The sequence below is a fragment of the Gopherus flavomarginatus genome, chromosome 5 (genome assembly GCF_025201925.1).
Source record: "Gopherus flavomarginatus isolate rGopFla2 chromosome 5, rGopFla2.mat.asm, whole genome shotgun sequence".
NCBI lineage: Eukaryota > Metazoa > Chordata > Testudines > Testudinidae > Gopherus > Gopherus flavomarginatus.
Genome location: NC_066621.1, coordinates 23,173,176 through 23,195,544, shown reverse-complemented (window position 1 = coordinate 23,195,544; position 22,369 = coordinate 23,173,176). Strand labels below are relative to the sequence as shown.

The window sequence follows — 22,369 nt, the reverse complement described above, 5'->3', positions numbered from 1 at the left end:
GTCACTGTCATGTCAGGGCAGGAGCAGGCGCTGCACAGGATCCATGATCGCAGTCGCTGTCATGTCAGGGCGGGAGTAGTAGGTGCGCAGGGCCCATGGACGCTGTCAGTGTCGTGTCAGGGCAGGAGCAGGCGCTGCACAGGATCCATGATCGCAGTCACTGTCGTGTCAGGGTGGGAGCAGGAGCCACGCAGGGCCCATGGTCTCAGTCTCCGTCATGTCAGGCCAGGAGCAGGAGCCACTCAGGGCCCATGATCGTGGTCACTGTTGTGTCAGGGCAGGAGCTGGTGCCAAGCAGGGCCTGCGATCGCAATTGCTATTGTGTCTGGGCAGGAGCAGGAGCCGCTCAGGGCCCACAATCGTGGAAGCCATCGTGTCAGGGCGGGAGCTGGCGCCAAGCAGGGCCCACAATTGCAGTCACCGTTATGTCAGGGCGGGAGCAGGCACCGCGCAGGATCTGTGTTCACAGTTGCTGTTGTGTCAGAGCAGGAGCAGGAGCCACAAAGGGCCCGTGGTCTCAGTCACCATCGTGTCAGGATGGGAGCAGGAGCCACGCAGAGCCCGCGATCACGGTCATATCAGAGTGGGAGCAGGAGCCACGCAGGGCCTGCAGTTGTGGTCGCTGTTGTGTCGGGCTGGGAGCAGGAGCCACGCTGGGACCGCGATCGCTGTCATCATCGTGTCAGGGCAGCAGCAGGCTCCACGCAGGATCCGTAATCGCTGTCACTGCCATGTCAGGGCAGGAGCAGGCGCCGCTCAGGGCCCGCGATCGTGGATGCCATCGTGTCAGGGTGGGAGCGGGCGCCACGCAGGGCCTGCGATTGCCATCATGTCAGGCCAGGAGCAGGAGCCGTGCTGGGCCCATGATCGCTGTCACTGTCATGTCAGGGCAGGAGCAGGTGCCACGCAGGGCCTGTGGTCTTAATCATCGTCATGTCAGGCCTGGAGCAGGAGCTGCACAGGGCCCACGGTCTCAGTCACCATCGTGTCAGGCCGGGAGCAGGCACCACGCAGGGCCTGCTATTGCGGTCGCCATCGTGTCAGGGCGGAAGCTGGCGCTGTGCTGGGCCCACGATCCCGGTCGCCGTCATGTCAGGGCGGGAGCTGGCATCACACAGGGCCCACGGTCTCAGTCGCCATCGTGTTAAGCCAGGAGCAGGCACCACGCAGGGCCTGCGATTGCGATCGCCCTCGTGTCAGGGCGGGAGCTGTCACCGTGCAGGGCTCACGATTACAGCCACCATTATGTCAGGGCGGGAGCAGGAGCTGCACCAGGCCCACGATCATGGTCACCCTCATGTCAGGGCGGGAGCTGTCACCGTGCAGGGCTCACGATTACAGTCACCATTATGTCAGGGTGGGAGCAGGAGCTGCGCCAGGCCCACGATCATGGCAGGAGCTGGCATCGCACAGGGCCTGCAGTCTCAGTCACCATCATGTCAGGCCGGAAGCAGGCGCCATGCAGGGCCCAAGACTGCGGTCACCGTTGTGTCGGGGGGAGCTGGTGCCACGCAGGGCCTATGATCGCAGTCACCGTTATGTCAGGGCAGGAACAGGAGCTGCACAGGGCCCGTGATCACAGTCGTGTCAGGGCTGGAGCAGGCGCCAAGGTCGCCATTGTGTCAGGCCAGGAGCAGGAGCCGCGCTGGGCCTGCGGTCGCGGTCGCTGTCTTGTCAGGGCGGGAGCTGGCACCGCTGGGGCGGAGGTTGCTCTGTTTAGGCAGCACCTGGAAGGCCTGGTTCTGCCAGTGCTCTTAGGCAAGGCACAGCCCAAGGGGGCAGGGGGCTTGTGCCACCTCGCCCTGCTCACTCGAACCTGCACATGGGAGGTGCTGAACATATGGGTCTCCTGCTGGCTGCAGGCTGAGCTTGGGGTCTCCGCTGTTGCTCAGCCCCACTGAGAACCTGGCCCAGTGCTTGGCAGCCCAGCTCAGCACACAGGCGTCTGGAGCACATCTGAACTGGGGTCGGATCTTCAGAAGGGCTCTGGAGGGGCTGCTGCTGACCCCCGGGGGCGTAGCTTGTGGGCAGCTGCAGTTCATTCCATTTGCAGGCCTTTCAGAACCAGACGGACGCCTGACCCCTACCCCCACCCCCCGAACTATGTGGGGCAAAGGGGGGTTGAAATATGAACCCAGCTCTATCCCTCACCCTCTGTGTTACAGGCTAAACCAAACGCCCATGAGATGCGGGGTGTAAAATCCAAATTCCTTGGCCTGCATGATGGGGTGGCTGGCCCTCTTAGAGGGAGATGGGGCCCAGCCTGACTGTGATGGGTTTCTTGGCCCACTTGTAAGCAATGAAGCTGGTTGCTTGGCCGCTCATTGGCTATTGAGCACCTGGGCCAGAGAAGAGGCTCCCAGAGCTCAGCTGGAGGAAGGGGCTCCTTGGATGAGGGATGCTCTAAAGCAGCAGCTGGCTGGTTCCACTGCTGCGAATCCCCTACTGATCTCCCCAAGCCCAGGGGGAAAGAACTGAGTAGGGAAACGGGGCCAGCTGGGGAGAAGCTGGCTGAGGTTGACAGCCATCCGGAGTCACTCCCCAGCCCAGGGGAGAGCTGGGGCCTCCTACCGCCAGGCAGAGAGCAACAGTTACTCTGAATACAAGGAGGAGAGATGCCTGTTTGAGTTATTACTGGCCCATGGGTAGGCTGAGTAACTCCCGATCTGAAGGGAAGAGGCCTGCTGGCCTAGCCCCAAGTCTCCCAGAAGAAGGGTGGGCTCAAGGGGCTGGGAAATCAGTACAAGAGTTAATCTGAGCTCCACGAGGCAGAAGTCTTGGCCTAAGTACTCTGAAACCATAGCCTGGTCCTGCAGTGCCCCAAAAGGGGCGGGGATGCCCCTTACAGCCTGTCCCTACTTTGGCCTGCCCAAGGGGATTAGGCATTGTGATGTTGCACTCCATCTGTTTATGGAAATATGCTTATGAATGTGGATATAATGGGACTGGAATATGCTTCATGCAAAAGGTCTCTTGTAAGATGTCATTACAAAGTTTATAATCTACTGAGTGTGCTCATCCTATTTGTATGAATGTATCGTTCTTGTATTTGAAGCCAGAAATATGAAGTATTACTCTGAAGTCCTATTGTCACTATGCAAAATTGGGGCTATTAATGGTGTCTTGGAATCTTGATGGCTTCCATTGACTAGGACAATTGGTTGTAAATGACTCTGTTTCCTTGTAAGCCTACCTGTGTGCCAACCAGTGGGTAATGAAGTCTCACAGGACGTGTGAACATATCACGTGATACTGGAATCCATCTTAAACCTGGTGCTTTTCCATTCAGAAGGAAGGTGGGGACCCAGAGAGAGACAAAGGATTTCCACCTTGTGCCAAAGCTATAAAAGGGGGTGAAGCAGGACAAAGGGGGTTCCAGTCATGAGAACACCCCTGCTTTCCTCCCAAAATGTCTGCTGGAACTAACAAGGACTGTACTAGGGGAAAGGATCGGGCTCAGAGGTAATCTCAGCATGTCAGGTGACACAAGGGGGTCTCCGTGACCAAATCTGTCACAGGCATCTCCTAAGAAGGTGCCATCCCGTGGCCAGTCCACATGTCCCACCAGACTCTCACAGTATCTTGGCCCCCTCGGGCCCAGGGCAAATGGACCTTTGGATTTGATTCCTATAAGGGGTGATGGTTCAGGCTGCAGGAGAGGTTCTTGTGTATTTTTCCAGACCTATCTGTCTGTAACGAGCAGGGTCCTGTCTACATTACTAGATGGAACAGTGTTGTAGCTGTGTTTGGAGGGAGGACAAATCTGATTGTCACCAGACCACGTGCAGACCATTTGTTCCTAATCTACGTAATCCATCTATCTAACTATCCTTCTTGATGTTAGTAAACTGGTGCATCTAGTCCAGCCATCCAACCCTAACATAATGACAGTCTTTCCTAGAGGGTAGCGTACAGATCTGTCCATCTGTCTCTCCATCCACTCTCCTAGATGTTAGTATACCAATCTGTCTGCCCATCTGTCCTCCAAAATGCACGTGCACAGGTCAATCTGTCTGTCTGCTGATCTACTGCACAAATAGATATCTACATAGCAGTGGCCTGCTGACTGAATAGTGTAGATGGGCCCCGGACTGTCGCTTTAGCATTAGGAGCTCCCTTTCCTCCAGGCTCGGGGCAATGGTCTAGGGATGTCACACCCCGCAGCAGCAGGCTGCCAGGGTAGGTTTGCAGGCCTGCCGAGGCATTTCCCTAGAGACAATGTATCATCCAAAGAGACATTGCCAGGCATGCAATCCCAGGGAGACCCAACCAGGTAGCACCCCCTCCCCTGGGTATGCAGGCTGCAAGCGGAGCAGTTTGCTCAGGATTCCTGAATGCGATGGCAGGCTCCAGTTCCTGGGGCAGCAGCTCAGATCCCTTAGAATGAGCATGCCAGCTGCTGCCACTCATTCTGCCTTCAGTTGGCTGGCAGTCAGCCCCATCATTTCCTTGCTGGCTTCTGTTTGTTCCTGAAGCCCGTGCGCCTGTTCACTCAGCTCCCCCGGCTCCCTGGGAGCGCTGTAGCACTGACACTAAGCACTAATGTTGCAAAGGCTTCAGCCAACGCAGAGTAGGAAGCAGGACCGGCGCTAGGGGTTTTAGCGCCCTAGGCACACGGCAATTTCGCCGCCCCACGCGCTGCTCCCGCAGCTCTGGTGGAGCTGCCGCAGTCGTGCCTGCAGGAGGTCCACCGGAGCGGCGCGAGCAGCCGACCGTCCACAGGCATAACTGCGGCAGCTCCACCAGAGCCGCGGGAGCAGCCAACCATCCTCAGCCACAACTGCAGTAGGTCCACCGGAGCCGCCTGCAGCCCCCTCCGGCAAAACGCTGCCCACCAATAATCCTGGCACCCTAGGCACTTGCCTAGGCCGCCTAAATGAAAGCGCCGGCCCTGGTAGGAAGGTGAGCTGGGCCCTGCAGAGCTCCCCTCCTGTGCTAGCTGGCTGGGGAAGGGAGCTGCCACACCCATGGGGCTGGGGTTAGAAGCTGCCAGTCCCTGGCTGGGCAGGTGGCTCTGCTGGGACTGAGTTTGGAATGCAATTGATATTTGTGCTGCTTACTAATGCAATCCTTGGACAGGAGCAGAGAGGTGTTTTTAGCTCTGTATTTGACTCTGGTGCTACCGCTGCTGGAATCCTGTGTCCAGTTCTGGTGCTCACAATTCAAGGAGGAGGTTGATAAATTGGAGTGGGGTCAGAGAAGAGCCTGGGGAATGATGAAAGGATTAGAACACCTGCCTTCGAGTGAGAGACTGATCTCTTTGAGTCTAGTTATCTTAGCACAGAGTAGGGTGAGGGGTGACTTAATTACTGTCTGCGAGTATCCTAGATGGGGAACAAATTTGATAATGGACTTTCCTGTCTAGCAGAGACGGATCTAATGAGATCCAATGGCTGGGAGCTGAAGCCAGACAAATTCAGCCTGGAACTAAGGCAGAACATTTTAACAAGGAGAGTATTTAACCATTGGAACAATTGACCACGGCTCGTGGTGGATTCTCCATCACTGGCCATTTTTCAATCCAGACAGGAGGTCCTTTCTCAGATCTGCTCTAGGGATTATGTTGGGGACAGTTCTCTGGCCTGTGCTGTGCAGTGTCCCAATGGTCCCTTCTGGTTTTGGAATGCAGGAAGTTCTGGTCCGGTGCTGTCCTTGCATCTCGTCTTGGAGTGGAGCTGGGAAGAGCCGGCAGGCAGACGCTCCCGCTCCCGAGCGCTGGCCTTAGGCAGAGGCAGGAAAGCTTTCCCTGCTAAAGCAGCTCTTGGGGACCTTGGCAATACCTGGGCAGGGTGCGGGTCCAGCGCCCCAGGCCTGCCTGGGAGATGGGTCCTGCTCACAGCTCTGCCGAGGGCTCCAGCTGTCACAGAATGTGGCAGTCAGGGCCAGTGGCTCTGATGCCAAAGCACCGGTGGAGGGAGGGCAGGGAATGGACACGTGGGCAGACGGTGTAAGGATGGCACCTGGGTGAGGTAGGGGCACATGGCATAGGGAGCGTTGGGGGGGCACCTGGAACAGGAGGGGGGTGTTTGTGGGTGGGTGGGTGGGGGCATGGAGGGTCACATGTCGCCCTCCTCTCCCTACAGCCATGGCTATAAAACCTTCGCTCTCCATGTCGCTACAGACCCCGAGTCTCAGAGGAAGAGGACAGTGCAGAATGTACTGGATCTTCGGCAGAATCTGGAGGAGACCATGTCCAGCCTGAGAGGCTCCCAGGTATCTCACAGGTGAGGTCATGACACCCACTCTCTCCCCTCCCCATCTCTCTCAACTGACCCCTCCCTTCCCCTTCCTCTGCCAGCATGGTTCCTTACTGGGTCTGATCCCCAAAGCTAAGCCCTTTCTGGGGGGTAGGGACCCTGACGGGGCAGGGGACTAGTGACGTGGCTGTGCTCCGTCCTGCGGCAGCTTCTCCAATCCCCCAGGGGAAAGAATCTGACATCCCCCCTGTGTCACCGAGGCCCCTGTCCCAGCGTGGAGAGCTGCCATCCTCTGACTCAGGGATGACTCTCACTGCCCCACTCACTAATCCCTCCAGCTAGTCTCTCTGGAGCACCACTCACATTGCGTTGCGCCTCATTAGCAGGTGTATTTCGGGGGCACCCCGAGGCACCAGCTGAGATCAAGGTCCCATTGTGCTAGGGGCTGCCACAACCACAGAGGGTACATCGTCAGGGCCAAAAATACCCATGGCAGCGAGTCTCAGAGCCTGGGTCAACTGACTCAGGCTTGCAGGGTTAGTGCTCCAGGGTTAGAAATAGCTGTGTTGGTGTTCCCACTCTGCCGAGAGGGCTTGGTCTCCGGGCTTGGTCTCCAACCCTGAGCTCCAGTCTGAGCAGGGACATCTACACTGCTCTTTTGAGTATTTTAGGCAATTTAGGCCTGGTCTACACTAGAAAATTTGGCCAGTATAATTATCGCTCAGGGGTGTGAAAAATCCACACCTCTGAGCAGTTCAGTTAAACCGACCCAACCTCTAGTGTAGACAGCACTCAGCCTGCAGGAGAATTCTCCCATCAGCCTAGTGTGACGAAGTGGGGCTGTTCTTAATGTTTCCTCTGAATACTGTGTGGGTGCCTCAGTTTCTGGCTGACACTCTGTCTCCTGGCAACTAATGGCCCGGGCCCTTCCCCCCTGCACAAGGATGCTAAAGGTGTTGGAGACAAAGAGGTCAGGTGACCTCCTGGCCCAGGAAAGGAACTCAGAAGAGAGGAAGGGGCTGGAGGGGGTTTCAGTTAGGAGCTGGCTGGGGATGGGGAGTGAGGGCAGACGTGGGTATCTGGCTCGCTGGTCCCCAGAATGGACCCGGCTGAGGAATCCCGTTCTGTGTACCTACAAACTCTGTTTAGACCGTGTTCCTGTCATCTAATAAACCTCTATTTTACTGGCTGGCTAAGAGTCACATCTGACTGCGAAGTGGGGGTGCAGGACCCTCTGGCTTCCCCAGAGCCCCGCCTGGGTGGACTCACTGTGGGAAGCGCACCAAGGGGCATATGCTGAATGCTCCAAGGTCAGACCCAGGAGGTGAAGCTGTTTGAGCTTCTTACCCTGAAGACAGTCTGCTCCGAGGCAGAGGAGGCTCCCCAAAATCTTGACTGACTTTGTGGGGAGCAGTTCCAGAGCATCACCCGGGGACTCCGTGACATCTAGCTACTGCCCCTCGTGGGACGTGATCTACCTACGCTGGTGGGAGAACTCCTCCCTCGTCAGCATAGGCTGTGTCTTCACTGACACACTACAGGGGTGCAGCGTTTTAAATGTAGATAAGCCCTTAGTCCTGGTGGAAACTTCATGAGGATTCTTGTAGACCCCGGTACACACAAACATGCAGCGGTTTAATTCAATGAGTTTAGTTAAATTGATCAAACCAGTTTTAAAAAAACCCTGTGTGAACACTCTTCTTTCAGGATAAGGGTCGCTTATTTCAGCATGATTTAAACCTGTTCCCAGTTGGTTTAAGCTATACTAGTTTGAGAGCAGCTTGTTTTAGAATCGGTGCATCCCCTGGGGGCTTGCACCAGTTTAACTCTTGCTGTAAAATGACACTGTCCTTATCCCTGATATGTTGATAGGGCCTGAGATACAGGGAGTTAAATAAATTTGAAAAGCTGTGTGTTAAATCTGTGCAAATTTCAATATGGAAGAGACCTAAGAGATTGTCCTAGCTCTGTAGATCATATGGTCTACACAGACCTAGTGGGAGGGGAAAGTGAGGCACAGAGAAGGGCCATGACTTGCCCAAGGTCACATAATAGGGACTAGAACTTAAGTCTGCTGAGTCTTAATGAATGAATTGCTGGTGGAAGCAGCAGGTCATGGCACGGCAAGCCCGTGTGTCACCCCAACTGTGAAAGCAGAGCTGCTTGCCTGAGCCAATCATGGGTTTCCCCAGGCTCGCCCGGGTAGGGTGCTGGAGACACAAGTTTGACTGGGCTCGTGATTCCGTAAGGACACCAGCAAATCCCATCTGGTTTGGAGTAGAGAAGTGAGCAGGGCAAGGATCTGCTTCAAATTCCTCCATAGCAGGGCACTGGAAACTACCCATGTCAGCCTGCAATGGGGGCTGCAGCCACTAGAGGGTGGCGTCAGGCCAGGTGGAGAAGGAGAGCGACGCAGGGAAGCTAGTTTGACTCCAGCTGCTCAGTAAAGAGCACCAGGGATGAGCACAGCTGTCCTAGGGGGTTATGGCAACAGGGGGACCCCCATGTGTTTGTGTCCATTTGAAGCCCCCCTCCCTCTGCTCTGGCTCCCAGCGTGAGTTACGCTCTGCCCCACTGGAATAGGGGCTCAGCCAATGGGGGATTTCATTGGGGAGCCCAGCTAACAGCTCTTACTAGCCCTGCTGCCCCTACAGGGGGCAGCACAAGCAGCAGGAAAAGGCTCAACTACTTAAAGCACAAGGGCCTTGGGAGATTCAAGTGCTTTGGTGCAGAATCCGTGATCACCGCTCCCCCTAGGGGCTGCCCACAGCAACTTACAGTGCTAGAGTCACTTCTCTAACCCAAGGGACTGTGTGTTTGGTGCAGAAGGTCCTGAGTGGAATCCACCTCTGACCATTGTCGCTCTCTGCATCACCTTTCCCACACCCCAGAGCAAAGACCAAACTATGCCTCTCAGGGAAGGGTCTCAAAGTATTCTGCAATGTCTGGCTCCATATCATTATTCCTTCCTTTTACAGGTGGGGAAACTGAGGCATAGAGCGGGGCAGTGACTTGTCCCAGGTAATGCAGTGAGTCAGAAAGTCGGGAGCCTTCAAAGCCCCCCAGCCCCTCCAGGAGGCGGGGGGAGGTCCCCTAGCTAGACACGGGAATGTGCCACCCCACTGCTCAAAACCCCCCAGCAGGCAGGGCTGATTTCCCAAGGCCCCCAGCTCCTGCCTACCATCCTGAGATGCACAGGGCTTTCCCTGTGCCAACCCAGCACACTGTCCTGGTGCTGAAGGAAGGAGACTCCTCATGGATCAGAGACCAGGGGCCAACCGCACCCATCCCCTGAGTGCTAGGCACCAGGGCCCCCTCCTGAAAATGCATGGCCTGGCCTGCCTGCATCATGCCCTGTGGGGCTGCCTTCCCCAGGCCCTACACAGCAGCAGCTTGGGCTGAAACTGGGTCCCTGGCTTCGACCCATCTCCCCTTCCAACCCCTTCAGAGCCAGCAGGAGGGAGCTGTGCTGGCTACATGTGGCAGTGCTGGGCTGTCCGGGGGAGGGGGGAGGCATCATTTCTGCTCCAGTGGGATCTTTCTTGGACCAGCTGCTAACATGGGGTGGGGGTGGAGTTTCTTGGGTCACCCAGAACCGTGCCTCTCATAATAAACATGACACCCTGAGCTCTCCCCCTGAGTGGCCAGGCAAATCTCCCCGCCACTATGAGCTGGGATTGGGTCATGGGCCTTAGCTGTGAAATGCTGGGCCCAATCCTGCGAAGACTTGGGCCCCCCTTGCTCCAAACAATGGCTGCAGGATCAGCTCCTGCTGGGTTGGGGAGCTCCGTTAGCCTGTAGCCAGGAGGGCTGGGCTAGTTGGCCCCTAGGCCAGAGCTCTGGGCCTATTGCAGCACAGCTCTGGGGGAGCTGCCTTGTCACGCTTATTTCCCTCAGAGCTGGCAGCCGTGCCCGGCTTGAGTAAGCTATTTCCCCTTCCTGGCTCTGTGGTGCAGATGAGCTAATGCAGAGACAGCAGCTTCTCCAGGGATCTGGGCTGGGGGGGCAGCAGGGGATTCTCACTTGGAGGTGATGAGACTGAGCTAGTGGAGCAGGAAGAGGCCGTGCCCTGATGAGGGGTGGCCAGCTGGAGGAGAGGGGGAGTGCAGGCAGGGTTAACTCAGCACTGAGTTCGTAGAATCAGCCCAAGTGATAACGGCAGAGAGGCCAGTGATGGGAATGAGGGGTCAAGGCAGCCAGCGGGATTGCAGAGAGCAAGGAGCCAGGGACAGGGCTGAGAGACAGGGAGGTCCCTTCTGGGTGTGTCACGCAGGGGATAGCTCAGCGAGGGTCCCTTCTGCGGCTGCCTGGAGGCCTGGAATGTGAGCGTCTGCTCCCAGACAGGTGCCCATTGTCAGGTCTCTGTACAGCATGGTGCCACTATCTGAGCTGAGACCCATCAGGGCTGTGGGACCCTCCCTGCCCCCGCGGTAGGGGCGGAGAAGTGTATTGTGGGGGTGGCCCCTATCTGCGCCTTGGGGAGTTGAAGGACATTTGGGCATGAACCAAAATAAATAAATCAACCATTGCTCCTGTCCCTGTGAACGCCAGCCCCCTGTCTGAGTGGGCACTCCGGGAAAGGAGTCGGAGGGGACGGCTCCACTCCTCCGTTCTCCTGCAATCCGGCTCCTGGACAGCGCCTGTGGCTGCGCCTTCCCGTCTTGTGTAACCAGAGTCTCACACTGGATCACTGTGAGGGCACTCGGGAGGAGGAGAGCTGCCAGCTGAGCTCCACCCAAGATGAGTCAAGGCAGGAGGGGAGGAGGGCAGAGCTCCAGCCCATCTGCTTTGCTTAATGTTTAGCTGTCAGCTCACTAGCAACAGCTTTCTGCAAGCAGTGGCATCGCCCAGCTCCGTGCACCTTTATTCCCTGTGGCGCTGTGTGCACGGAGACGCTGGTGCTCAGAGCAGTGTGAGGTAGACCTGCCTACAAGGAGCCGTCCGTGCACAAGCTGCTGTGAGCTCATGGGCTGAGCACTCAGGCAGCCCAAGGGGAGCAGGCGGAGAACGCTTGCTATGCTCATGCACCAGTACCAGGAGCACAGCCCTTGGGGTGAGCCCAGAAAACAACAGCAGCCCTGAAAGCAGGAGCAGAGGATCATGAGCAGAAATCAGGACCTGACTGTGAGCAAGAGGCAGGGATTGCGCAGGATTGGTCAGGCCTCAGCTGGAGAACTGTGACCAGCTGTGGGTACTACGCCCTAAGGAAGATGTGGACATGTGGAGAGAGGCCAAAAGGGGGAGACAAAAGGGATCAGAGGTTTAGAAAATCTGACCTATGAGGAAAGATTGAAGAATTGGGCACATTTAATCTAGAGACGAGATGACTGAGGGGGAACCTGAGAAGTCTTCAGATGGGTAAATAATGTTATAAAGAGGACGGTGATCAATTGTTCTCCCTGTCCACCGAGGGTAGATGGAAGGAATTGTCTGAGTTTGCAGCAAGAGAGATTCAGGTTAGAGATTGGGGAAGCCTGTCTAAGGGTGGCTAAGCTCAGGGACAGGTTACCTAGCGAGGTTGTGGAATTCCCATCACTGGAAGTTTTTGCTAACAGGTTAGGCAAACACCTGTCAGGGATGGTCTAAGATACAGGGGAATGGACTCAATGAACTCTTGAGAACCCTTCCAGCCCTGCGTTTCTATGCAGCAAACACAGGCCAAGCATGCGACTGTCACAAGCCAGATGCACGGGAGCTGAGAGCTCCGGAAACACCAGCCCAGGCTAGAACACACCAGGAGTGTGCACAGAGAGCAGGAGACAGATGTGCACCAGCCAAGCACTCGGAGAGTCTGAGCGCCAGTCTGAGGGCATAGAGTCCAACGTGCCTGCACTGGGGATCCACAGCACAAGCCCGGGGGACACGTGCTGACTGCACGGAAACTGTGAGCCATATGCACAAGCAGAGTACACAGATGTCAGTGAGCAAGCTGGACACACCAACATACACAGCACAGTGCAGGAGCTGAGCACTTGAAAACCACGAGGGTGCAAGAGTCCATCACAAGAGCAGAGTGCACTGAAATCACCATTGGGGGCCAGGGGCAGAATACACAGGCAGCTGGATGTGCGGGAAATCTGAGCCAGTGGCCAAGGGCCCAAGCAGAGAACGCAGGCATGAGTCAAGGGAACAAGGTACGTGTTAGCACCGAGAACCTTCCGCTGGAGCAAGGTGTGTGCACCGGCCAGACTGGGCACAAGATCAATGCATAGTGAGCCAAACCTGCGCATTGAGCACAACAGATGCTGTGTGAGAGAACGGGCCAACCACGCCATCTGCATACGAGCATTAGCCGAGTGCACTGCATGTGGGCTGATGATTTAGTTGAGGATTGGTCCTGCTTTGAGCAGGGGGTGGGACTAGATAACCTCCTGAGGTCCCTTCCAATCCTGATATTCTATGATTCTGTGACTGAGATCACAAGTTAAGTGTGCTGTGCATGTGAGCCAAGTGCAGGAGACAAGTGTGCAAATCGCCAGCTGTACCGCAGACTGTGGAAAACGTTGGTGCAAGGTTTGGGTCTGGGCTCCCTGGCTTTTCTTCCGTCCCCAATTGATGTCTAGTGCCACTCCCAGCCTCTGACACGGCGGCTCCCAACTCTGCTTCTCCATAGGTGCCACATGCCCTGGAATCTCTGAGGCCACTCCCTGTTGCACGGCCATCGATGGGGAATGTGGATGCACACCCAGGAGTTGTGGTGAAAGCCCTTTGCTCACTGCCTGGGTCTGCAGCTAAGGTTTAGGATTTCCCCCAAAACCCCACAGACAGGAGATGTTAGTGCATGCCAACTCCTGCAATTTACCCAGCAGTTCTTCCCTCCTTGCACCCTGGCCTCTTCTGCTCTGGTGTTGCGATGGGATTATGTCCCAATGCAGCCATCACCCCCACATCCAGCTTGGACTTAACTCAGCTTCGTAGATCATAGACTCATAGACTTTAAGGTCAGAAGGGACCTTTATGATCATCTAGTATGACCTCCTACACAATGCAGGCCACAGAATCTCACCCATCCACTTCTATAACAAACCCCTAACCTATGTCTGAGTTATTGAAGTCCTCAAATTGTGGTTTGAAGACCTCAAGCTGCAGAGAATTCTCCAGCAAGTGACCCGTGTCCCATGTTGCAGAGGAAGGTGAAAAACCTCCAGGGCCTCTGCCAATCTGCCCTGGAGGAAAGTTCCTTCCCAATCCCAAATATGGCAATCAGTTAAACCCTGAGCATGTGGGAAAGACTCACCAGCCAGAATCCAGGAAAGAATTCTCTGTAATAACTCAGATCCCATCCCATCTAAAGTCTCATCACAGACCACTGGGCATACTTACCTGCTGATAATCAAAGATGAATTGCTAAATTAATTGCCAAAATTAGGCTATCCCATCATACTATCCCCTCCATGAACTTATCAAGCTTAGTCTTAAAGCCAGATATGTCTTTTGCCCCCACTACTCTCCTTGGAAGGCTGTTTCAGAACTTCACTCCTCTAATGGTTAGAAACCTTCATCTAATATCAAGTATAAACTTCCTAGTGTCCAGTTTATATCCATTTGGTACTAAGCTTAAATAATTCCTCTCCCTCCCTGATATTAATCCCTCTGATATATTTATAAAGAGCAATCATATCCCCCCTCAACCTTCTTTTGGTTAGGCTAAACAAGCCAAGCTCTTTGAGTCTCCTTTCATATGACAGGTTTTCCATTCCTCGGATCATCCTAGTAGCCCGTCTCTGAACCTGTTCCAGTTTGAATTCATCCTTCTTAAACATGGGAGACCAGAACTGCACACAGTATTCCAGATGAGGTCTCACCAGTGCCTTATATAACGGTACTAACACCTCCTTATCTTTGCTGGAAATACCTCGCCTGATGCATCCTAAACTGCATTAGCTTTTTTAGCGGCCATATCACATTGGCGGCTCATAATCATCCTGTGATCAACCAATACTCTGAGGTCCTTCTCCTCCTCTGTTACTTTCAACTGATGTGTCCCCAATTTATAACTAAAATTCTTGTTATTAATCCCTAAATACATGACCTTGCACTTTTCACTATTAATTTTCATCCTATTACTGTTACTCCAGTTTACAAAGTCATCCAGATCTTCCTGTATGATATCCCGGTCCTTCTCTGTATTAGCAATAACTCCCAGATTTGTGTCATTCGCAAACTATTAACACATTCCCGCTTTTTGTGCCAAGGTCAGTAATAAAAAGGTTAAATAAGGTTGGTCTCAAAACTGATCCCTGAGGAACTCCACTAGTAACCTCCTTCCAGCCTGACAGTTCACCTTTCAGTACGACCCTTTGTATCTCCCCTTTAACCAGTTCCTTATCCACCTTGCAATTTTCATATTGATCCCCATCTTTTCCAATTTAGCTAATACTTCCCCGTGTGAAACCATGTCAGATGCCTTACTGATGGAGCTAAGCACTGAATAACCGCTGGGACAGGACTCCCATCCCCTACATCCCAGCAGGGCAGGGCAACGGGCAAGGCTGAGCCCGCTCTGTGTCTTAGCAAATGCCCTTGGATTTCAGGCCAGTCTCCCTTTGTTCATTGCCCTGTGCAGCCTGATGAGTCAGCAAAACAGACAGTGGGAACAATCCCTGATTTAGCCAGGGCTGTGTCAGCCAAGCAGGGCCAGCTCCAGGCCACAGCGCGCCAAGTGCGTGCCTGGGGCAGCATGCCGCGGGGGGCACTCTGCCGGTTGCCGAGAGGGCGGCAGGCGGCTCCGGTGGACCTCTCGCAGGCGTGCCTGCAGATGCTCCACCGGAGCCGCAGGACCAGCGGACCGTCTGCAGGGATGCCTGCGGGAGGTCCACCGGAGCCGCGGGACCAGCGAGCAGCAGAGTGCCCCCCGCTGTGTGCCGCCGTGCTTGGGATGGCGAAATGGCTAGAGCCGGCCCTGCAGCCAAGTCTCTCCATCCCCTGCCTACTGAGCCTGCAGGTGTCCAGAGAGTCTGGAGGCGTCTCCGTGGAGACTCCCTGTCTGAAGGAGGCAGGCGCTGGGCAGCCAGGCCACTCAGCGGCAGGAGGAAGTGCAGTTTGTGTGAAGTACAGATTGGAAGGGCTGGGAAAATTGGCTGATATGAAAATAAGGAAGTAATAGGCTGGTTTGAGTGCATGGCAGGGGCTGTGCGAGCTTCCTCCACCCACCGTTCCGCTGATGCCCCACAATCTGACCTGCACCCCCGGCCCCCACTGCATTTCCAGCCTTGGGTGCCTTCACCCCAGCGCTCTGCTGATGCCCCTCAATCCTGACTTGCACTCCCGGCCTCCACTGCTTTTCCAACCTAGGGCTCCCGCTGCTACCCCACGCCATGGCTCTGGCCATGCACCTCCTTCCAGCCATACAACTCCCTCTGCTATCCAAGCCCTGGACTCCCCTTACTCAGCTCTGCTGGTGCCCCTCAGTCCCCATGGTACTCTCCCCACCCCAGCTCTTGTCTCTGCTAGATTCCAGAGATCAGTTGCTTCCTATGGATTCAGAACCTGCTCTCCATCTGGCTAGAACAGCCGATTCACAGCCAGGGACAGGATCCCAGTGTCAGGGCAGAGGAAGCCCTCCATTTATGGCAGCCGAGTTGTCTGTGTGAAGTTCCTCCCCATTACAGGCAGATGGAAGTGAGTTTGCAGGCTCTCTGCTCTGGGCCTGCCATACTCTAGGCGTGTCTGTCAGCAGGGGGTACAATACTATCCGGGCCTCATTGAAATCTTTCTGGGGAAATGCATTTCCCGGAGCTTGCACCCAGAGAGCCAAGGCACGTCCCCTCCCGCATGGTGCAGGAGCCTATGCAAAGCAAGATGTTGGCAGCTTTGTCCCTCAGTTTACAGGCTCCAAACCATCCACTTAATTTAGATTTAATAAGACAACTCTTGTGCGTCAACCAAATGATTGGAACCAGCTCTGCTGGGCGGCTCTCCAGAGCTGTTAATCCACCGTCGATTTGTTTTTAATCATCACTTTGTATTTAGCGTCCAATACCCACTTTATTGAATCAAATTGAAAGGGGGCTGTCACCCGAGTGGGGAGCCAGCGCCTGCCTCTGCTGCCTCTCAAAGCAAGGCACAGGGGGGGAACGGGATGCTGTCCCCTAAATTAATCTCTTTCTGCTTCCAAGGCTGCCATTGCTTTCCTGCTGCGCTGGAGGGCTAGTGGCAAGGCAACCCCAGAGCTTGACTCCTCGGTTCCGTTAGGCTCAGAAAGGGAGGATGGCCCAGTGGGTAGGGCACTAGCCTGGGACATGGGAGACTTGGGAAGGGCCCGAGAGCAGTGCAGAGCCATTTGGAGGGGGAAAGGACATAAATGAGGGGAGCATAGGGGCCGCTGGGGTCATGGGAATAGGGATCGAGGACAGTTGGGAAGAGGGAGAGGCTTACGGTTAAGACAGTGGCCTAGCACTGTGGACTCCTGGGTTCCCATCCTGGTTCCACCCCATCCTTTGACCCGAAGTGTCAAAGCTGGGTGGCTAAGGACATGCCCTAATTTCCAGAGGTGCTGAGCACCTGCAGGTCCAATAGCAGGATGGAGCCCAGGACTCCACCTCTCCCCTAGGGCTGCCCCCATCCCTAAAGCTTTGCTCTCTGCTCCTTCCTTACAGCTCTTTGGAGATGACCTGCTACGACAGCGACGAAGCCAACCCCAGGAGTGTGTCCAGCCTGTCCAACCGCTCCTCCCCCCTGTCCTGGCGCTACGGTCAATCCAGCCCCCGGCTGCAGGCCGGGGACGCTCCCTCAGTGGGTGGGAGTTGCCGGTCGGAAGGTACACCCAGCTGGTACATGCGCGGTGAGCGGGCGCACTATTCCCACACCATGCCCATGCGCAGCCCCAGTAAGCTGAGCCACATCTCCCGGCTGGAGCTCGTCGAGTCGCTGGACACGGACGACGTGGATCTGAAGTCCGGGTACATGAGCGACAGCGACCTGATGGGGAAGACCCTGACGGAGGACGACGACATCACCACGGGGTGAGTGCCACTGCTGGCGCTAGACAGATTGCAACTGGAAATAAAGCTTACGTTTTTAACCGGGAGAGTCATTGACACTGGAACGATTTACAAGGACTGTGGGGGATCCAAAGATTGGATTCTTTCCTAAATGATCTGCTCTAGGAATTATTGTGGGGCACATCTCCGGCCTGTGTTATACAGATCAGACTAGATGATCACAATGGTCCCTTCAGCCTTGGGATCTGAGTCTACGAGATTGAGAGAGAGACAGAAAGAGCAGATGGACGGATGGATAGATAGATGGGTGCATAGAGGGATGGATGGATAGATGCATGTGGGGGGTGGATGGATAGATGGGTGCATATAGGGATGGATGGATTGATGCATGGTGGGTGGATGGATAGATAGATGGGTGCATAAAGGGATGGATGGATAGATCCATGTCGGGGGGTGGATGAATGGATAGAGGATTGGTGATTAGATACATCGCGGTATCCTTCCCCCACCCACTATATTTCTAGTAGGTTCCATGCTTTGTGGCGGGTGATAATTAGTATCTGGTGGCCTGCAGAGATGGAGCTCCTTGCTGGGCCAGGCCAGCGGGCCAACATCCTGTAAGGTGCTGTTGTGCCCTGGGCACAGTGGTGTGTTCGAGAGGAATACAGGCTGCAGGGGGCAGCTCTGGAAGTGTCTTTTCTCTGACGTAGGCGGCATTTGGGGATCAGCAAAGTTAATGGCAATGATACTAATGGCAGTGTAGACAGAGCTAGGCCTGGTGCCAACAGCCCTGCTAGACCGAGGGTTTGTCTGCACTGCAGCTGAGAGGGAGCATCCCAGCTCAGGTAGACACACAGGCTGTGCTCAAGGGAAAAGTGGCAGCGTGGCCACAGCAGGTCAGGCTAGTCTCCTGAGTACGTTCTGGCAGGGTTGGGTGGCCGCTGCCCATGCCATCACTGCAGCCACACTGCTATTTGTAGCACACTAACTCAAGCAGACCTAGTGTGTGTCAGTCTCTGCCCCTGCTGGGAAGCACCTCCCAGCTGCTCTGTGGATGGATCCTGGGGGACCACAGGACAATACTCAAGTGCATCCTTCCAGAGGGCTGGGAAGGAGTGCTGAATAACCACGGGGAAGCTGGTGGGCTTCGGAGCTATTCCACAATGTGAGCCATTCACTTCTCGCTCAGGTCCTCAGGTCTGGGGCTTTGTATTCCAATGACCATCTGGCTGTATTTGCCACTTGATCTCTGATCTGACTTTAGTACTTGCTCCTTCCACAGCGACTAATGTGAGAAATTAACATGTTAGAGCATTTGCCGTGCGCTTCTGCAAAGGGCCAGATCCTCAGCTGGTGTCAGACAGTGTAGCCCCATTGACTTCAGTAGTTCTGTGCTGATTTACATCAGTTGAGAATCTGGTCCTTTGGTGGTTTGGGAGAGATCAGCTGCCTAACCAGCGGGCAGTTGGTGAAGGAGAGGGAAAAGTATGACTGTAATCAGAAGGATGTGATTTTAAGGCCCAGTGTCTCAGGACCTGATAGGGCTAGAACCAGCAAAGATGTTTTCAGGGCTTTGCAGATTTTTCTTGAGTATCAGGCTGGGATTGGCGGGAGATGGTTACTAACTGATCCCTGGTGCACATGTGGTTAAACTCAGCTCACCTTCTCTTCCCTACCCCTTCCCCCACATCAGGGAAAGGCTACAAATGGACTGGATGGGAGAAAGTATCTTAGGGAAGGTCAGTCTCCGTAGCCAGGGTGACAGGACTGGGTTAACCACAGGCTGGGGTGTTTTCTGGGCTGCCTATCTTTGGTTTATGGCAGTGTGTGTGATCCCTGGTTAGAGACGATACCCCCAGAGGAAGCGCCCCAGCTGACTGCACCTGTGCTGTTGGAATGTTTGCTGAGCCTTCCCAGGGAGAGGAAGAAGAGCAGGCAGCTCACCCTGGATCTGCTGGAACCCCAGCCCTGGCTGAAAGCAGCCGGGAAGGGTGTCAACCAACAATTCCTGACCAAGCCTCCGAGGCAGGATGCCAAGAAACACCACCTCCCTGGTGTCCTTCCCGGAGCAGCCCAGCTGGTCCATACACACACTCCATGTGAGCAGAGACGGGGGCTCTGATCCTGGGTTGTGCTCAGCTCTGTCCATCCACCGTTGACATCAGTGGGCATGGAGGGGATCTCATTTGATACAGCCCAGCCTTGTCTGTTCCTCACTGCGTGTCAGAAATGGAAACTCACGGGGAGAGAGATGATGTCATGAGTTTCCCATTTATCCCTGGAAGTATAAAAATGGGGGAAAAAATAGCCCAAACATCCTTCGAGGTATGGGGTATCGCCTTGATCCTAAAAATACTCCTGCAGCATGGAGAGCTCTGTACAACTCCTTGCTAATTTCACAGCTCTGGGCGGCAGATGTGTAACCAACGAGGTCTGAGTCCAGTGACTCTGCCATACCTCCAGGCTGTTACCATCAGTGGGCATTCAAGAAAAGGGGCAGGTGGATCCCAGTCCCTGCTGCACAGGAGCAGGGTGCTGCAGAGGGGAAATCCATATTGGAGAGCTTGCTCCGTCCCCAGGGGGTGCTGGATCATTCAGCGCCCCATAGCAGCACTCAGCCTCTTGTGGGTCCCCCACTAGGAGGTGAGGCTGCTCAGCACCTGGCAGGATCAGACCCTGAGGCGAGTGGGAGTCGGCAGCCAGCCAATCCTTGCAAAGAGCTGCGTCTAGTCTCCCCAGCCCATCTGAGTTCTCTTCCACTCTTGCCCAGGAGAGGTTTCTCGATACCAAGTAATGCTGTGAAAGGGGCTGTTAGAAGGGGACAAATGAGTGGGACTTTTTGGATTTAAAGCATGTGTTGTTTTCTTTTGAAACGCAGCCCTCCCCACGCTGATCCCATCGAGCTCTTGAGATGTCGCCTGGGGGGTTTTGTGTTGAACAAAAATCCAGTCCCCGTCTCTTCCCCGCCCCCGCCTCTGACTCAAGGCCAGAATTTCAGCACATTGGAGGTTTCCTGTTTCAACTCATGAGAAAATAAATAATCCTGATATTTGATTTGTCCCAGAGCATGGGGAGGTGTTTGGCCTACTACACTGCTTACAGCTGCTAGCCATGCCAGCTCCTTGTGGTGTGCAGTGAGAGCCCACAGCACTGGTGGGTGTCTTGGGGACTCTCTGACACATGATGAGACCAGTAACTCTGTATGTTTCCCCTGATCCCAAATGGCCGCTCTGTTCAAGGAGCCCTGTCCCTTAACAGGCTCAGTCCCTTTCTTTTTGGCCTATGTCGGTGAGAAACAAAGGCGGCTGGGGAGGAGGAAGAGGATTGTGGTAGCCACATACACCAACTTAGCGCAGGTCCCCATATCTCCCGGGAAATGGCTTCTCCCAGACACACATGTAAAGGGGATTGGGTCTCTGCGTTGCCCCTTTAGGGCATGTCTACACTGCCATTAAAAAACCACAGCTGGCCTCTGCCAGCTGACTCGGGCTAAGGGGCTGTTTCATTATGGTGTAGACACTCAGACTGGAGCCTGGGTTCTAGGACCCTGTGAGAGGGGAGGGTCCCAGAGCTCAGGGAATGTCTGCACCACAATGAAACAGCCCCGTAGCCTGAGTTAGCTGGCACGGGCGAGCCGTGGGTGTCTGAAGTACAGTGTAGCCAGACCCTGAGAGCCCACAGTGTCCGTACTATATGGATGTGGACTTGGCTTGTTATGCTGATTGTTGCTGCCCCCTTTGGGAGGTTTGATAGGAGCCTAGAGCAGAAGCCAGGCAAGGCTCTGAGGCTGCCTGTGGGAGACAGAGCCAGATTGGGATCTGACCTACAGCCCGTCGACATCCAGGGGAGTCTTCCCGAGACAGCCTGCCAATTCCCTTTGTGCTCAGCGACGGAGCTTCTGCTCTTGGGACTTTAGGAGCTGGAAGAGTTGGGGCCCCGAGCTCCTTTTTTGGAAAGTCTGATGACTGTAGGGTTTAAGGCTGGTAGGAAAAGACTGGCTGGCTGCGGGGACAGGGGTTACTGGCTTCCAGCTCTAGGTCACAGGTTCAGATCCTACCTGGAGTGATAATGATGCTGCATTATTGCCTACTGGTGGCTGCTCAGTGGCCTTTGGTGATGCGGCGGTGGTGGGTCTCTATACAGCTTGTGGCCATGTGAACACATCATAGGGCACTAAATGACTTTCTTTACTGTGGCTAAAGGCTGAAAATGGGCCAAAGTGACTGACCTCCTTGATCTGCCCTAAAGGCATGTTGCCCCTTTGGCCCAAGTGGTAGCCATATCCAGAACCTTGCAGGGTTGTTTCGGTCAAGAGGAGAAATCGATGCTGTGACTCAGGTCGGTTCTTGGTGGGATCTGGTTTATTTACAAAGAACGTGCATGCAGGCCCGTCCCCCTGAACACCACAGAAACTAGGAGCAGCAGGCAGGTTCCTCGCTCAGAAATCCCCATGCCTGCCCCTCCAGCGAGCTCTGTGCCCAAGAAGTTCCATCTCTCTGCTTGATGCTTCTGTAACGATGAGGTTCTGGCGGGACCCAACTGAGAGTGCCAATTCAGGACCAATTTCTTAAACAGGGCAGTTATAGCCCAAGGCTGGGGTTATTCCACCTCGAAGGCAAACCAAACCAGCCAGACAAAAAGGACTTTGGTCTCAGACCACTGGCTAACCACAAGTCACACAAGCAATTCCCTTAGACACTCCAGTTTCCCACTATCACCACCAGTCCCACTCGTCCTGGGGATAAATGGTTATGAAAACCAACATCCCAATAAAAGAAAAAGATTCTCTCGATCCCAAAGAATCAAGCCCCAGATCCAGGTCAATATACACATCAGATCTTACCCACAAATCGTGCTGTTGCCAATCCTTTGTAATAAAAAATCTAAAGGTTTATTCATAAAAGGAAAAACATAGAGATGAGAGCTAGAATTGGTTAAATGGAATCAATTACATCCAGTAATGGCAAAGTTCTTAGTTCAGGCTTGTAGCAGTGATGGAGTAAACTGCAGGTTCAAATGAAATCTCTGGAGTACATCCCCATCTGGGATGGGTCATTCAGTCCTTTGTTCAGAGCTTCAGTTTGTAGCAAAGTCTCTCCAGAGGTAAGAAGCAGGATTGAAGACAAGATGGAGATGAGGCATCAGCCTTTTATAGGTTTTCCAGGTGTAAGAAGAACCTCTGTGTCCTTACTGTGGAAAATTACAGCAAAATGAAGTCTGGAGTCACAT

The 22,369-nt window shown here is 54.6% G+C and overlaps 2 protein-coding genes across 12 annotated transcripts in view; one reads left to right on the top strand and one right to left on the bottom strand.

The window, feature by feature from the left end:
• Positions 1–22,369, bottom strand: part of PPP1R12B (protein phosphatase 1 regulatory subunit 12B) — a 602,395-nt gene that overhangs the window by 83,392 nt on the left and 496,634 nt on the right. The window lies entirely within an intron of this gene.
• Positions 1–22,369, top strand: part of NAV1 (neuron navigator 1) — a 285,045-nt gene that overhangs the window by 178,269 nt on the left and 84,407 nt on the right. For 8 of the 9 annotated variants that reach the window (XM_050956066.1, XM_050956060.1, XM_050956064.1 and 5 more), the window contains 2 exons: positions 6,122–6,224; positions 16,796–17,161. In XM_050956066.1, the coding sequence (XP_050812023.1) occupies positions 6,122–6,224; positions 16,796–17,161 (469 nt within the window). The remainder of the gene's footprint in view (positions 1–6,121; positions 6,225–16,795; positions 17,162–22,369) is intronic. The other variant, XM_050956065.1, reaches the window with a different exon arrangement.